At 30.1% G+C, this 18,264-nt stretch overlaps 1 protein-coding gene and 1 long non-coding RNA gene across 24 annotated transcripts in view; one reads left to right on the forward strand and one right to left on the reverse strand.

The window, feature by feature from the left end:
* Positions 1–123: 123 nt before the first annotated feature.
* LOC107371694 (uncharacterized) lies at positions 124–13,190 on the forward strand. Of its 22 annotated transcripts, XR_016200029.1 has the most exons (14): positions 125–462; positions 539–916; positions 1,408–1,536; positions 1,683–1,779; positions 2,662–3,161; positions 3,249–4,033; positions 4,903–5,096; positions 5,211–6,021; positions 6,983–10,558; positions 10,911–10,977; positions 11,149–11,273; positions 11,449–11,591; positions 11,678–12,046; positions 12,172–13,190. It is a non-coding gene; the product is annotated as an uncharacterized LOC107371694 (long non-coding RNA). The 22 variants fall into 22 exon arrangements; XR_016200023.1 differs by having other exon boundaries at positions 536–1,557; positions 3,716–4,033; XR_016200026.1 differs by lacking the exon at positions 125–462 and having other exon boundaries at positions 470–1,557; positions 2,662–4,033; positions 6,983–7,871; positions 7,994–8,100; positions 8,230–10,558.
* The window catches only part of LOC107371692 (lachesin-like), a 45,811-nt gene continuing 30,941 nt past the window's right edge, over positions 3,395–18,264 (reverse strand). Inside the window, exons 7-10 of one of the 2 annotated variants that reach the window (XM_015939837.3) lie at positions 18,005–18,079; positions 17,102–17,188; positions 5,967–6,077; positions 3,395–4,085 (exon numbers count right to left, since the gene is read on the reverse strand). In XM_015939837.3, coding sequence (XP_015795323.2) covers positions 4,024–4,085; positions 5,967–6,077; positions 17,102–17,188; positions 18,005–18,079 — 335 coding nt within the window. In that variant the 3' untranslated portion in view covers positions 3,395–4,023. Of the gene's footprint in view, positions 4,086–5,966; positions 6,078–17,101; positions 17,189–18,004; positions 18,080–18,264 lie in introns of those variants that run through there. The other variant, XM_015939838.3, reaches the window with a different exon arrangement.

Below are 18,264 nucleotides of genomic sequence, written 5' to 3' on the forward strand. Positions count from 1 at the left end.
CGAAAAATACTCAACCCTGATTGGCGCAAAAATCTCAACGAACTTTTGTTTATTTCAAATGTGCCGCCATCTAACGGTTGTACGCAAGGACAACATTTAAAGTTGAATTAACTTTATAATTGGCATTTCAATTATTATTAGTAAGTCAATTCAATTCAAGTTAATGTTTATTTTGTCTGATAATTAATTTAATTTACGTTCGAACAACTTTTGATTACCGATTAAACCAATTGGAAAAATTGTTTTCATTGCAGCCTGTACAATTTTTTTGATTCCTTTAATAATAATTATCTTGTGAAGAGACAAATTGATGGTTGTAATCAATGTTTGATTTTTTATAGTATAATAGTATTACTTTTTTGTTTCTTTTTTTTCACTAACACATCAGGATTAAATGGACCATTACTTGAAGATAATCAATATTCAAAGGATTAAATCAACTTTTGCTTTGGGCAATAAAAGGTTAAGTTAACTCAACTGGAAGTGAATCACTGTTTTATCATCTAATGCCTGTATTCCTCTTCTCTTTCTATAGCAGCACTCTGGAATCAAAATCTCTATCTAATTTGGAATAAATATTCAATCCTGTTATCATGGTGTACATTTTTCTCAATCTTTGAATACATTTTCCCGATGTAACTTCAATGTATTTATTTGACGAAAATGGTTTAATGTTTAGAAGACAAAACAAGAACCTTTGAACCAGTGCATAAGATAAATCAGACGAGTCAAGGTTTATGGTGGAAACAAAGAAAAGAAAATGTTTCTCATTAAATTCAACAAGACATTTCAACTTTGGTGATCATAATTGAAGGAAAACTGAAAAAGAAAGTGAAAAGCCAGAAAAGAGATGAAAAATGTAAAGAAAACAAGATCATAATTTTCAAGTGTTATTTTCCATTGTTGTGTCAACATGGTAATTTGGATTTCATTTCTCGCCTGACAATGAGTCTATTTAATCTGATATTTATTCAATTTCCAATCGAAACATTTTGACTGTTGATGACAAAATGTATGCAAACATTTTCTCTCCTTTTTTTTAATGTAAAAAATCGTGATTCCAAACAAAGGAAAGCTCCAGTTAAGGGAAACTGATCTGTTGAAGCAAGAAAAAGGAAAACTGAAACTCGGAAAAGACCATCAACCCAATAAGCTAATAACATTTATGAACAGTGGAAAAAAGCGTAACAGAATGTTATGTTCAGGAATAACAGTGATTTCTTCATTTCCAATGTCTATTTTTCTTCCTTTTTTTCCCTCGTCTATCTATTCGTCTTATTGTCTTCCCTTTCTTCACTACTTTTATTCATTCTTCACTCTTTTTTCTCTTCTCTTTATCTTTACTATCACTTTTCTAATGCAGTCTTTTTATGTTTGTTTTTTTTCTTCTTCTTCTCTTGTGTTCAGGATCATCATTATTATCACAGTCATGGATACGTTTTTTAATACCCTATGAATTACTCTCCTGGCTTTGGTAGACAACACTAGAAAAGAACAGTTGAATTGCTTTAAAACGATTGATAATGACATACTCAGGTAGTTCACACTTATAAACAGGTACAAACACTTCAAAATACTTTAAACTGGTTAAAACAGCAAGATATGGAATTTTATCCATTTTCATTATTAACCGTTTCTATATTTATCATTTTTCTAATTTCTTGTTTCTTTTTTCATTCTAGACTGATGCTGAGCTGAATCTAATTTATAACTCTAGGAAAAGATTAACTTGGAATAAATGATGACTTAACAATCTTTAATTGGATCATGCATTAATTGGTAATAACTTGTTTAAAATTTAATCATCTATTAGCAGCTGTTAATAGACAACATTATCAGACAGTTGAAAGTTACATTAGCTACACACAAAAAAACATGATGAAAAAGCAACATTGATGGTGAAAAGAGCAAGATTTTATTGTCAAGATCATGAATATTGGATCATCGTATTAGTTGGAAAGATTAATAGGACTGATTTTATCATTATCCTCATTCCTTCATAATCATTAACTAAAAATTTTGTCAGCAAATTTTGTTACACTTTTCACGTTAAATGAAACACACAAAGCAACCAGGAATACCGTCAATCTAAATTAATCAACTGAGAAATAACAATTCTACCCAATAATGAAGAGATGAAATCAATACGTGGAATAAATTTCGTTTAAGAGAACTACATTCATGGGCTGATTAAATTGAAATCACAAAATCTACAGCCTATTCACTATTCAATTTGATCTGTGGCAGCAAAAAAAACCAAATGGTGATGAAGAAAGAAAGCCAAAGGAATCCCAAAAAAGGACTGAAAAGATGAAAAAATAAAAGGAACAAATTGTCGATAAAGTGTGAAACATAATCAGAAATAATAGTATTGATAGGAAATGACATTAAGTATTGTAGTTGTTACGTGAACTCGATATATTTATGTGTGTTTGTATTTATACTGATTGAGGTTATACACAAACAAAACATAACTATCTCATATCTTTACCACAACTAATATTTTCCTTCTCATCGTCAATCCTCTTCCCTTGTTATTATCATCACCAACATCTAAGCCATCATCATCATCTCTCTTTTTCTTTATCAGTTATTGTATTTCATTTCCTATTCATCTGTTCACAACTCTTATTGATGTTATTTTTTTCATTTCTCTTCCAGATACTGTTCAACTTTCCTCATTGAAATATCGTTGAAACAATTTGCAATTTGTTGGAAGAAGCAAATCAAGGGATTCACAAAATATAATAATGGCGATAATGATAAACATCAACAGTCCAGCACAAGCACACCAAGTCAACACTCACATACTAACCACTTCTTTTCCTTCTGTGGTTATGTTTGGCTTCCTTCCTTTTCAATGTCCCAAAAACTTTCCTTTTTGGTGTCTTCTTTAATCTAATTGTGACCAACTCTACAACCTAACTCACCAGCAATCCATTTCAATTCACGTCCTTCCAATTCTAATTCTTGTTCCTCTCTCTCTCTCCATCTTCCCTCCATACTTATCACCCTTTCCCTTCATCACTCCTTCATTTTCCTCCTTTCGTCTTTACAAAGTTCATTTGAGGATAAGCTGAATATTTTTCCATCATCTTATGTGAGGAACGACTTTCAAGATTTGATTAACTCTCTGTTTCAATATATTTATATTTATACAAGTAAGCAACATATTCTGACATTCTGAAGAGCAAAAAAAACGCTAAATCTACATTTCAATTGATGTATTGGTTGTTAACTTTGAACAGATTACCCTGGTCATCCATCTTTCCTTTGTTCAAAGTGATTTGTCTCACCATTTAACCAACAACCAACAACATTATTAATTTTATGTTAATTAGTCAAATAATTTATGATAGTCAGTGTACATATATAATACATTTCATGATGAGTATTTCATAAATTTACATAGTCTTTTTTTTATTGTTTTGAGGTTGCTTATTTGCTTCCTCTGATCCATCATTTTACATAAAGTGATCATTACAGATCCATTGTAATATTTAACAAATAGGAAAAAAGTTGATGAAAAGAAGTAAATTAATCTATCGGAGGAGACTTTTTTTCATATCTCAATATGCATCATATTTTTTGGCTATTGACAATCAACGATAAAAGTTCATTGTCAGTGTCTAAAAGTGAGCAATTCATGTTTAATATTATCCATTTTTTTCATATTTACTTTATTCTCATCTTTTTTTATCCTTTTTCTTTACAGATTTATTCAATTTAAATAATTCAAGATGGTGTTGATCAAGAATTACTAAACCAAAGGAATTACTGGGAATATAAATTATGTGATTCAAATCTTTCCAAAAGATGGCTCATTGATGTCTTGATGATCAAAAAAGCTAACAAATATCAAGTTAAACATCTCTCTGGACCATCCATTTGATAGTAATTGGTACAAGACATTGGTTAAGTTTCCCATTGAAAGGTTGGGAAAGAAAAGCAATTAACCAAAGGATTGATTGTTGGCATAATTTGAGCTGACTAGATGATGGACTATGGTTTTCCAGTGTGTTATCACCACCAGGTAAACAGTGTAATGAACCCAGCCATGGTCAATATCTTTAATCCATTGTAACCTGATGACAAGATGAAAGGGAAGAAAAGGGTTGAAAGTTGAACAACAATTGTTAATCAATAATAGAGTATAATATGGTAAACAGCATTTACAGGGTTAAAGTAAACGATAAATATTGTTTACTGATTTATATTTATAACACTTATAATATTTCATTTCATTTTCAATGTCTGCTTATATTCATGGTTTACACTCTATATTATATTCACTCACAAACACACACACAGATCAGAATATATTATTACATGTAATACATATACACTATCACTGGAAATACTGAACAGTTGAAAGTGTGATAATAATGTTATGCATAATCAATGAGGTTAGTTGAACATATAATATGTTTTGATGAGTGCATATAAAAGAGTGTCCACAGAGATCAAGCAGAAAAGTCTCAATTATCATTAACATTATTATGAATATGATACAAATTGTCACCCAAAACTAGAGCCATTATTTATATACTGCTTTTCATACCAACAAACATTTCGACAGGTCAACCAAAGAAATTAAGCTTCCAAACTTGTTGGTCAATAATGATGCTAATAATAATGTTAATGATTCTGCTAATAATCTTAACCATAAATGTGGTAAAGATGTTGAAGAGTGTGAATTTGCGTGACAATTGTGATACTGGTTTCAATTTAAATTGCGATCCAAAGATTTTATTACTTAACACTTTCATCTCACTGATTTTATTGCTATTTAACTAATCAAAATTCACAAAATTTGACCCAATTTTCATTAACTGTCCTAATTGATAGTCATAACAGTCATTTTAAGTACAAACCGCTAATCAATTTTTCTTAATTTTACAGATTCACTTATAAAAATGGTCGTAAATCTTCAAATTATTCAAATGAACCGATCAATATCATCATCAAAGAGCCATCATAATTTTACTCAAATTAACGGTTTCCCTGAAGACAATTAAAAAGATGGTAAAATTGGATGAATCCAAGTAAAATCAACTAAAATCTTTGTGATCAACTGTACCAATCAACTTCAATTGGTATGATTATTATTTACAAGATTTTTCTCTCCAGTTTTATTGTTGCTCTTTGCCTGTGCTTAATTTAATATAATAATAGCATTAACATACTATGTTTAACCTTTTGTTGTACAGGTACAATGTTAATAACAATAACAAGGTCTGTAATCAAAGGGAACTGGTTGGTAAAGAAAATGGTTCAAGAAAAGAAACAAAATAAACTATTTAAATCATTTCTTCCGATTCCACCATTCACATTATTATAAATAATAATTCATCTTTAAATTTGCAAGATAAGTTGCTTTTTATTTCAAGTAAAACATATTTAACTCTCACTATTATTATTTATTTGATACATAACACTTAGAACTGTTCATTTACCTTTTACATCAAGAAACAAAATAATATTGAATGGTTTAAATGTGTTCCCTCATTTTTGCATGATTATCATTGCGTTTAGTTTTTTTCATTCTGTATGAAAATTAATAACAACAGAAGAGGAAAAAACGTAATTTACTTGAGTGTGTTCACTATTATCAGCAAATTGCTTGGAATTAACATTCAATTAATTAATGATTGAATTTAAATTGTTTCCTGCGATTCTGCTGCTTCATAATTATTGGTTATCTTAATTTTGCTAATTTATATCTTCTTCTTTACCTACAGATTTGCCATCAAAGGAGTGATCTTTTCTGGTTATGATGACTGGTCAAATCATCAAATAATCAAAGTCAATTAGTTGATCAAGGCGAGATTAATGGTCATGCAACTTGGAGGCCTGTACGGATTATTAATGGACAATTGAATTGAAAGTGACAGATTGAAGAGCAACATGAGGATGACCATGAAAGATTTGGAAAAAAATTGAAATCAATTATATTAATGGCTTACCTAATTGTTTGATCATTACTCCACTTGATTTGATCTCATTGCTTCCACTGAACACGTTGGTTTGATCATAATTTGATTTTTTATTTACATTATTTCCATTTAATGATTCTCCTGAAGAGTAGAGAAATGAAGACAAAAACAAAGTCAATTGTTGCAGGTGAAAATTATTGTCAATTTTTTGTGGGTAAATTGTTGGTAAATTGTTGGATTAGGTGATAATGAGTGTCATTCTTTAGGTTATAACATAGGAAACGATGAATATTAAATTAAAATGGAAAGTGATGATTAACTGTGAAGTTTAATTATTTTCCATTTTCCAGTCAAATTGATGTTCTTTCCTTTACCAATACTGATATAAGGGAGAGGAGAGTTAATCAATTAATTAGCATGATGATTATTTTAGTTTCACGGTTAGTTGATTCTTACAGCAAGCTAATCAATTTTTAAACCTTTTTTTCCAACATTTTAATTTTGTCAAATTTACCCCTTCTTTTTGTCAACCCAACTCTTCACTTGCAAACAATCAAACAACGATTAACATATTCAATTTACTTTTGATTATGATAATCAGTGTTTACCTTACAAAGACAACAACATAAAGGCTTAAATACAGTGAGAGTCAAATGAAAGGTTGAAAAAAAATCTTTGTTTTGTTCACTTGATCATCATCTAAAGCCTATTTACAATAGCAAGCAACTCCAAGACAAGATTCAATATTGTATATTGAGTCGTAAGAGAAGAGACAAATTAATGTTATTTAATGTTATTATCCTGTTAATCACTATTAACAGGATAATTATGCATTAAAACCCATTATTTTAATCTTATCCAACCCCCTTTTACGTTTATAATTAAATTAAGTTATAATTATAATCTTACAGTCTTAGTGAAAGTCATTTACCCTTTGAGTATTGATCTAGATTCATTCATCTCGCAAACTAACATAGAAAAATTAATTTAATAACAATCTTGTTGTTCAACAATCTAATTTTTTATTTTCTCTCGTCTTTTTACAGTTGAAGAAGGAAAGGAAAACAATCTTTCACTATTTTCTGGTTGAAACATATAATTAAAGTTAACTACTGTTTATCGCCATTGTCATTCCGTGAATTATCACCTTCACAAGGAGCAAAAGGGATGAAGATTGATACAAGGAGTGGAGAAAGAAGGAGGAAGATGTAGGAAGACGGAGAAGTGGAATGAAGAGAAAGAAGAAGAGGAGGAAAATGATCATTTCTTCATCCTTTCACTTGATATTGATCTGATTATGGTGAAGAAGAGGTGAAAAAAGGTTTTTTTTTAGGATGAAGAAGCCTTAACAAGGAGTTTGAGAGTATAAAAAAAAGGTACATCAATATAATAATATATATATAAAATAATACTACTCAAGGGCAAGAGGAATGTAATTTATATATTTTTCACTTTTATCAACCTTTCGCTCATGTTATTGATGATAGTTTTCTCAGGGTTATCAGGGAGTACAAAGTGGGAAACAGTTGAAAAAGTATGAGGATGATAATGATGATGAGCGAGAAGATGAACAGGAATGAAGCAAAGATGTAGTGGGAAAAATGAGCAAAGCAGAGATGAAAGTTAAAGATGTAAAATAACGAAGAATTGAAAATATATTTTTCTCGCCTTTCTCTTCTCTTCCATTCCTCTTCCAACCTTTCTCATCATCTTCACCGGCAACCTGACTATTGAATCCAAAGACCAACAAGCAAACATCAACAATAAAGAAGGAAATAACAACAGTCTAAATAATACACTATCATACACCTTGTAATCGGTGTTACCCTAATAGGAGCAGCAACAAGACTAAATAAAAAGGTTTACGTTCAAGCTGTTGTAACATTGAACAAGAAGAAAAGTGAATTCACCAAAATCTATTGGAAAGTTATGAAGGTGAAGCAAAAAACAACAAAATCAACCTTCCCACTTTGATGGACGCATTATGTTTCTATCCTTTTTCATCTTCTTCATTTTATATTACACTTTCCCTTCATCATCATCTCCATCTTTGCCAGATATTTTTGGTTACATTATTTGTTACAATAAGACAAACTGGAACACCAACATCAACGAGAAAAGCTTTTGGGAGTTGAACAGTAAAGAGGAACAAAAAAGAGTCAATGTTATTTTTCTTATTTTCAACATTCCTTATTTTTCCCTTTCATTCACATTTTTCCTTTTTCCTTCCCTTTATATTCACAGATTTTGTTGTCACTTTTGTTTTAACTTCCTTTTCCTCTTTTATGCACAGATTTTCAAGTTTTATTGACGCAAAAAATGCCACCATATTGATGATATTTCATCCAGTAACACCAACAGAAATGATCTGATAAAATCTCCATCAGTTTATATCTTCATCTTCACCTAATCGTAACACTGGCTAAGGATAAAACCTTCATTTGTAAACTTGGTACCTCATTTAGTTGGCCATCATTTTTTCCCTGGTAATCTTTTATTCTCAAATTTCCCTGGATCAAATACATTTATATATTTTCCCCGTTGATGGTTCCACTTGGAGTTATTATTGGAGTAACCAATAAATCATTGCAAGACAAGGTCAATTTCAATCGAAATCTTTATCAGTTGCAATTTATACTTAAAAAAAGAGATTCAAAGGAAAAAATAGAATAGGAAAAAAAATTCATTTCTTCTTCCTCAATCAATTCCCTGCAGTTTCGTTTCTGAATCTCATTCAATTGCCTTTCAGAGTTTTCTCAGTTTTTTTGTTCAATTTACACAAACACAAAAAAACAACTTTTCATTTACGCAGACCTTTACTCACAAGGGAGGTGACCCACCTGGTACGATTTGATTCGGGAAATTTCATGATGAATCGATGGAAATAAGTTGAAAAAGATGTTTGGCCAAGTCACAGGACCTGCAAATTTTTGCTTCAATTTTTATTCCAATTTTAAGTTTAATTCAGACCTATTGTAATGAACTGAAACTATGAAAAATTGCCATTCTCAAGTTGAGACTAACATTCATTTTGTTTAGTTTGTTGTGCAATGTCTTTGTTTTTGTCATTTTCAATTCATTACAATAGGTCTGAATTAGACTTATAATTGGAATAAAAATTGTAGCAAAAATTTGCAGGTCCTATGACTTGGCCAAACATCTTTTTCAACTTATTTCCATCGATTAATCATGAAATTTCCCGAATCAAATCGTACCAGGTGGGTCACCTCCCTTGTCAGTCAGTATCATCAATGTTGACAATGTAATACAAATTATCAAAAACAATGGACAAGACTAGCCAAGGCTGATTGAAAACCAAGAAAAAAAATCAACAATAGGATTGGAAATACAAAAGGCCAATAAGACTGATTAGTTCTGTTTATAAATTGATCTCTATTTTGGATCTTATTCAAGATTGGTTAACAATGGCCAATAGCTGGACCCATTGTTGGTCAGAAGGCAAAAAATATTGAAACTAAAGCTACATCAACTGAATAGACAAAGAAAATTGCTATCAAGTCTTTTGATTAACCAGTCTTTGTTACCTTGCTATTTACCTTTTAAAATGTTAAAATTAATAACATGATATTTTGTTTTTTGGGTGATATTTTATTGTTTCCGTCATGATAGTAATTACCTCAATAAACAGATAATCACGTTCACTTTCAATTGTTCATCTATTTCAACATGGTAAAGTGATAATAATGGCTTCACACTCACACAGCCAGCTCAAGCCAAAGTTGTTCAGTTGAAGTCTATTTTTTTCAAAATTTTTTTCTCTCTTGTTTTTTCATCTCATTGTTATCATCACTTTATTATTGTGAACAAAATTATATATAAAGGATATAAATGTTACATGATGATAATTTTAACCCCTGGAAGCAATGAAAATGTGATAATTTCAAGTTGAAGATACACTTTGAAAATAAAAGTAGAAAAATATTTATCCAAGTTATCGACTTGAGGCTTTTATCCAACTGTACTTTCGTATACACTTTTTTTTCATCTCTTTAACGTTTTCTTCGAGCCCATTTCTTCAATAACACAAGATTCAATGGAACAACTTTTTTTCTACTCACCAAAATTTTCTTCTTAAATCCCATTGAATCTGTTTCTGAGAGATGAAATTTACTCCGTAAAGCTTTGATGGGTTAGACACAGACAAAAATGTTGAGACAGATTGGAATCATTACCAGCTATTACTTGGTGAATGGTGTAAGAATGGATTAAAAAGCTATCTTTTTGGGCGAGAAAACATTTCCTTTCTCAGTTATTTCCTTAATTTTTACACCATAATTGTTACTATTAATGATCACAGGAATCAATGTAATTAAAGATATAATGACAACAATTGAACAAAGAAATGCAACATTCAACTGTTTGATTAGGAAACGACCCCTTTAACGGTTTTGTTTTGTTTCCATTTTCAAATGTTGACTCTTTTGTTTCTCACTTTTTAAACCCTTTCTCTTCATTTAATTATAATTGATTAATTATAATTAATTGATTGTGTAGTCAACTTTGAGTGTTTACCAACAATCGTTTACTAGTTCATGCGGTGATGTAGATTTACTAGCAATTTAATTTGATAGTTACATCTTAAGCCTTTATGGGATCATAAAGTAAGTATTGCGTCTCAACTCTTGTAACATGAAAGTTGACTTTAACTGAAAGCCAAATCTAGATCTTTCAATCCACTCTTTTGTTGACTTAATTAAGCTGATTTATCCCTTAATCCAGTTCAAACTTGAGGATTTCATTTCAACACGAAATTGTTTTTAGATTAACTAGCAACAATCATCTCTAATCAAACATCTCAAAACAAATGCTTTCATTTCACGCTTTTGTTTTTTTCTCATCCCGTCCAACATTCTCATTGTCATTTTTAATAATAGCATAAAATATTAAACATCTTAAACAAATTAACCGATAAATTTATTCTTGTTTTCCTGTTTTTTCCCTAAAAAATTGCAGGTTAAAAATAGGAGCCCAGGAATCGGTTCAAAAATCATGATGTTAACAAGACAAAACATGAAAAAAGGTAAGAAACAAGAAAAACGTTGAGAAGGTTTCCATTAGCCTTTTATTGGAAACCATCTTTGGATGATGATACACGTTCAATTTGAATTGTTTGAAGGATGTTGTATCAAGCTAGTTAAGGTTTAAAATTACTTAGGTAACATTTAGTTAACTGTTTTTTTCTTTCTTTTAGCTCATCTAAAAAAACTTGGTACACAGCCATTGGACCTACCTTTTGCATAATAGGAAAGGTTGCTTGTCAGTTAAGAGTTCATGGGTTCAGAGATCTTGAGACCAACAGAGTACAACAAAAAAAAGGTCAGTTACATGGGTAAAACTAGTTACAATAAAGGATGAGAGAGAAAGTGAATCAACAACAAATTTGAGTTAATTTGGAGTAACCATTATCCAGAAACTGAATGTGTCTCATGAGGAATAAAAAGTTTAACTCACAAGAAACTGAATAATTTTTTCCTTTCCTCTTATCTTCTAGTCTTCATCACTGATTCTCTAACTTTTGGTCTATTCTTCAACTCTACACAGCTCATTGCCACCACCACTACCACTACCACTATCACCACCATCACCAACACCATCATCATGATGATCACTCTCTATTTGTCCACCATTTTTCTCGTAAGTTGACAATCTTTCCTGTTCTTTTTCTCATCCCAAACTCTAAATGAGACACTAATTCATCTTCTGTTGGTAAACTTGATTAGATGAAAAGGCCAGCGAAGAAAAAAGGAGAACAAGAAAAAACCTTCCTGACATTTTTGTCAATTGATTAAATTCAATCAACCCAACCAATCCATTAAATTTTAATAATCAACTTGATTCTATTCTGTGAGTAACATATAAAAAGTACGAACGTGAACCCAAAAAAAAGAGTAAAATAAAGCCAAATAATTAGTCTTGTATTGATTTGCCAAACCAGTCTGATTATTGTATTGCCCTTGTTGAATACATATTAATATCTTTTGTGATGGGTACAAATTGAAAAACAATCAAACCATGCTTCTTTTTGTATTTGGTATCAATCCCAATCATCATCGACATCATAATATGCTTTCTGTTGTTACATTAATACAGTTAAGTCTGACACCATATTCCATGTAATCCTTATCATCCATTTAATCTTTTATAAAAGACGATTCTTATTTCTTGTTCATCATTCACTAAAATATCTTTCTTTCTCCTTCTTTTTGGTCAACAGTAAACAACAATAAAAAACAGGAGTCCACCAAGAAAGAGAAACAAGAGAACCAAGAAACCTCATCAATATCATACCTGACAATCTTTCCAATTATTGTATATCTAGATGTTCATTGTAACAATGAAAGCAACTTGGCCAAAGCAAGCAAAATGATGAAAAACAAGTAAAGGACAGATTAAAGAGCAAATCAAATAACAACTATAACAAGATGAACAGCAACCAATGTAATACAACTTCAACATGTTACTTAACTGGTTCAACCATTGATCAACTGAAGACTGTCCAAAAGAATGAAAGACTGAAAGAAAAATGAACATGAAATCATGTAAAACATGTAAACCACAATTCATCAAACAGAGAATATTTCCAACTCTTTCTGTTCATTATCTGGAAGACATTGCAAGAGCATTCTTTTACGAATCTAAAACGCTGATTACTTTGTGTCCGAGTTCACAAATTGGAACTTTGATGTTATTTCATGTGCTGTGTTTGGAGCAAAAAAACCTGATCGTTTTATGTCTACTATAAAATAATTTCCTCCAAAGTATCAACTGATTTCTTTTGTTGTATGGCTGGAAATGAAGTAAAGCATCAACTAAACAGACTGTGACTTTAAAGGTTGATCTGGTTGTTTTTGTTGCAACAGAAAACTCAGGAATAGTCTGATTTATTTGTATCCATTTAATAATATCTATTACTATCATCTTCATCATGGAATGATGGTGTTTATGTAGTTATGATGTGAACAAGAAAGACTTATTTAAAAGCAAACTTGTTTATTTCAACTCTTTGTTGTTGTAAACCTTCAACCATAATTGATGATTAGTTGAATATTATACAATTGAGGATTTACAGTCATCATAATGACATTAAAGAGTAAAGAGTAAACATTTACATACAATTTCCACTTAACACAAGTGAAAGCAATTTAATAATGACAATATGCTTATTATTTGAGCAAGTTAGATTAAACAAGATGAAATTGGACAAATAAAGAGTAAACTTGCACTTTTAATAAACTCTCAATTTTTAAAATTATCGACATTTTCATAGCAATAAACTAACATTAATAAAATGAGTTTCAATCTAAATTTAGGAATTCAGTTTTACGTAAAATAGCAAAAAATACTGACAAGTAGCTAACCTTTAATAGATTAAAATTGAATCTTTAAATTCACTTAAAAGGTGCATTGATTATTGCTCAGTCAGACTATTTTCATCTGACAAAAGAAGTTGAATTTCCATTCTAATGATACCATTAATGATACAATGAATTTTAATCCAATCGATAATGATTAAGATTTTAATCCTCAAAATGTCATAACAAATGAATTCATTTCATTTTTCAATTTTAACTTCCAACTGTATTAGCAATTAATCCTGATGAATCCATACGATTGGAGGTGAAGACCATCGAGTTATTTCAATTATCGACTCTTATGATTCGTGAATCAAATTAAAACATTCAAAATGATCTCTAAAAAATCGAAAAAATAAAATTCTAAATTTTAGGCGACAACGAATTTCAAAAGCAAAGTCAAATGTGATGCTAAAAGTTTTCAGCAGAAGTCACCTTTTCATGTCCTTTTTGTAGTACATTTATGCCTAATCCTAATCACAGTTTAACCTCAGTCTTGGAATGAACATGATGTCAATTTGTTGAATAAACTGAACAAAAGAAATGAAGAAAAAAATTGCAACAAAATTTTCCTTCAAAATATTCATCAGTCTGAGAATCAATTTGAACAAATGAAGACAGACAAACATTGACATGTAATTGAAAAGTTTAAATTTGAAAAGGCAAAAAGTTGAAGGGAAAAAAAAGAGTGAAATACAAACGAAAGATGAAATTGAACATTTATCTGAGAATCATGAGAATCCAATTGAAATGAAATTGAGTCGATGAATATGAATAGATATTGGCAAGTTTTCCTCTCCTTAGATGACCTTTTTGTTCACAATAAGTTTCTCATCCTTCATCATCATCATCGTAGCTTTTATTTGCTCAACTTTCATATTATCTGCCTTTTTTCACACACAACAAACCTCATTGGCAACCTTTTTTTCACATAAACTTTGATAAACATTCAATTTTCATCATTTTTTGTTCACATTCACTTTTCCCTTTTTCAGATTTATCTTGTTCCTATCAACATAAGGCAATACACCAAGCCATCATGGGTAATCATGTTTAATGTATATTTATATTGATGTTTGGATATTATTGTTGAAAAATGATGAGCTACTTTTAGTGATAAACTGAAAGTGATTTGTTCAATAGTTTTCAGTCTTGTGGTCAAAGCTGTGTGTTAAAAGTGTTAACCCATGCGAACTCAATGTTTCCCAAGTGAAGACATGTTAACCTTTTGCCCATGAAAATGATGTTTATCCAGTCAATTGTTCACAGTTATCTGTGAAATGAAACATTCAAGGAATAAGGAAACTCTTTCAATCTCAACCTTTTCTACATAATTTTTTCACTTCAATCACTTGAAACCATTTAACATTTGTGTAATTGTTTGGGGTAAAATTGAAGTACAAATTAACTTGAAATGAGAATAAAAAATGAATTTAAATTGGTAATTGAAATGATATTCAAATTAATTCTTAATGAGTTTAGGAACAATTTTTAATAAGCTTTCGATAGACTTTTAAAATAATCAAAATGTTGCATTTAATTGTTGGTTAAGAAAGTTGTTTTTTTTTGGGTTTCTTCAAGCTTCAAAGTCACTTTTATTTTCATCTTGGTTTTGTTCAAGATTACTTTGCTTTTAACTTTATATCAATGAAACAAGATGTTGAATATTTTGATTCATGAGTTGCCTTTACATGATAGACAATTGGATGGAAGGAAATAATGTCAACAATACCTGCGAGATTGAAACATGAAGATGATGATAAGTAAAATGGCAAACAACATGAATATCTTCACTTGATAACTTATAAGTAGTTTTCAAGATTACGACAATTGGTACAAGAAAAGTGCATCAATTGGACGGAACAACTTTAACGATGTAAAAAGAGCACAATGTAACTTGAAACAATTGAACAATTATCATTGAGATTCAACTAACCAGTCAAATCGATGGTAATGATGGTTAAAAGGTTAAAATGTAAAGAGATTTGAATAAAAGTACAAAAAATATTGACCAAAATCTAGTTCCAAGTAAAAGACAAATCGCCTGAACATGTTTCAAAGTCAACTGTAAGATTTCAATTCATGTTAATGGACATAAAAAGTATTGGAAATTAAAAACGATGGAAAATGATTTTAAGCGAAATTTCATTCTAACACTAAAGTCAAAGTCTCATTGACTGTTATACCTAAAGATAACTTGAAATGACTAAAGATTTTTCAGATGAAATTGGATGTCAATAGAGTTTGATTTTGGGTTTCTTTTCACTTTACAATTGAATTTAAATGGATGAAAATTTCGTGTTTTTCCTTCGATGAAATGTTCTTTTCGAAATATTTTTGTTCTTTTCGTGTGATGTCTTTATCTAGAGTTAATGTGAGATTACTGTTTCTGTTGCTGTTAATCTAAAATTAACTGAGATTGAAAGGAATACGAAACTGGATCATTACTGGGAATCGATTGACTGGGTTTTGGGTGAAGACGGAAAACGAGAATTCAAATTATTTACTTTACTTGTTTGGCCGATAAAAGTTGGCCAAAAGAGTGAAGAGAAAGGGAAAGAAAGAAGATGAAAATAATAAATGGACTGTTCATTGTCTTATCCTCATCCTGGCTTCTTCTAATTCATCTTTATCTGTGAAACTAGTAGCCACAAGCAAGATGAAAAGCAATGAAGTTTACGGTGAAAACTGTTATTTCAATCAACGTTAATCTTTCTTTCTGCCTGTGTGTTTCAACTTTTTCAGGCTCATCATGTTCAACATCATGATCATCTTCAATGTCTTAATGTTCATTGGAAAATAAAACAAAAACTGTTTCACCAATTGATTTATGGGTTCATTCAAAATTAGGTTTTCAACCTTTTTTTTATTCTCTTATATTTCATTAGATTATTTCGCATTAATAGCAAATAAAATCAATACGAAAATGGATTCATTTCAATCACATTTTTCAATCATTTGGTGCAAAATTTTCACCACAAAAACAATCAAAGTATCAATGGTGAATCAAGAACAAGATAATTCATTAGAAACATCGATAATGATGAATTTCGAGCAAATTCAATAGAAAATTCTCAATCAACTTCATCGTTCATTCATAACGATAAGGTGAAAAAATCATGAAAGAAATTGAAGAAAAGTCTAAAGAAAAGTAAAAAATTGGAATTTGAAAAAAGAAGAAAATTGAATAAAAAAGTTCATGCGAATGTTCAGAGGTTTCATTGTTATCATTGCTAATGTAATTTGGGTAATCTAACTTTGTCACTTGAATCAACTTTTGCGATTTGAATAAATGAATTTTTCGATTAAATCGATAATCTGAAAGTTGATTTGAGAAAAGTTCAGTCTTGAGAAAGTTTCTTGTTACCGATTTCAACATTGTAATTAAAGTAATGGCGATTCGAGGTTGATTAATTGATGATAAACAAATGGCCAATGTTGAATGGTTGGTGTAAAGAAGAAACAAAAAAAATGTCTTTACTCTTTACAAGGTAAATGTTGTCTGTAAATATTTAGATACAAGATATCAGTTGACTGGGAGTTGATAACAGGGAATGATAATAGATTTTTGTTTGTTATTAAGATGAACTTGAGGATGATATAGGATGGCGAAAAGGAAATGGAAAAGGAAAAGAAGAGAAAAGTTGTGGGAAAAGAAGAGTTTGGGTGCAACTGATAATGAAAATTGCATGGAAAATAATAACATGATAATGATTAGAAATGAAGATGGAAAAATAATAATGATAATAAATGGGAATTGATTGATTCGGATAATATTGTTAGTGGACTTACTTTTTTGAGCCATTTCTCTCATGCTGTTTGATTTCACCTTTTCATCCTTCCTATTGTTACCAGGGCTAAAAATGGTTGCAGTGCTGGCTGTGATAAAAGCACAAAATGGCTTTAATTGACTGACGTTCACAATTAACAGAAAGATGTGAAATGGTGAAAAGTTTTGTTTCAAGTTTTACTTTTGTTTTCGTTGTTCGATATTAATCAAGTTTTCACTCTTCTATAATAATTGAAATGTAATCATTAACATGAGTTTAATTGTTTTCTTATTGAGATAAAGTAAGATGATGAGTTTTTCCCTGATCAATATTATCATCATTATTGTTGAACATTAATTTTCATTGGAACGTGATTTGGTATAAAAGGTTCAATGTTGTGCCATTGACTGGGAGTGAAAAGAGAACAGGAAAAATTGCATTTTCTATTAATTTTACCTCTTCTCGCCATTTCACGTTCAATTCATTAGCGAATCCAATTCTCTCAATATTAATGAATAACAATGAACAACAATGAATACATCGAAATTGATTTAATGGCCAATCGAATTAACCTTTTCAAACCTTTCATCAAACTTCAATCTGCTTTTACCCGACACAAAATTCAAAGTTATGAAAAAAAATGAAAAGCAATCAATTCAAGAAACTGAAGCTCTTCACTTGAAACAATTAAATTAACCCAAAAGTTTTCATCGGTTTTTTAATTATTGATTCCAAATGATTAATGCTCGAAAATATGTCCGAAAAAAATCGACTTGCAACAGCGATCGCTCCACCTTTTAGCATTTCGAAAGCGAAACAATTGTATGAATTTTCTGTGTTAATTAATCATTTGAAATCAATGATTAAAAAACCGATAAAAACTTTTGGGTTTACCTAATGGTTATGAGATGAACAATTATCTTACCGGTAAATACTTTCCTGGATGGTTTATGAGTGGAAGAGGTTGATCTTACAGGGAACGGTGTTGTTGATGGTATTTCTTGAAGAGAAATGAATAAAATATAATTAATGATAATTACTACTCATTAGTATTGATTGATTGGTTAAGAGAAAGAAAAAGTTGGTTAAAAAATCAATGATTTTTTTCACACAAATTATTATTACTTTTTACTATCAAATGCTTTTCAAACCATTCTCACTCCCAGCTGATGATATTTTGATATT

The sequence above is a fragment of the Tetranychus urticae genome, chromosome 3 (assembly GCF_039701765.1).
Source record: "Tetranychus urticae isolate SD_2017Ah chromosome 3, NJAU_TeUrti_SD_1.0, whole genome shotgun sequence".
In the NCBI taxonomy this organism is placed as follows: Eukaryota; Metazoa; Arthropoda; class Arachnida; order Trombidiformes; family Tetranychidae; genus Tetranychus; species Tetranychus urticae.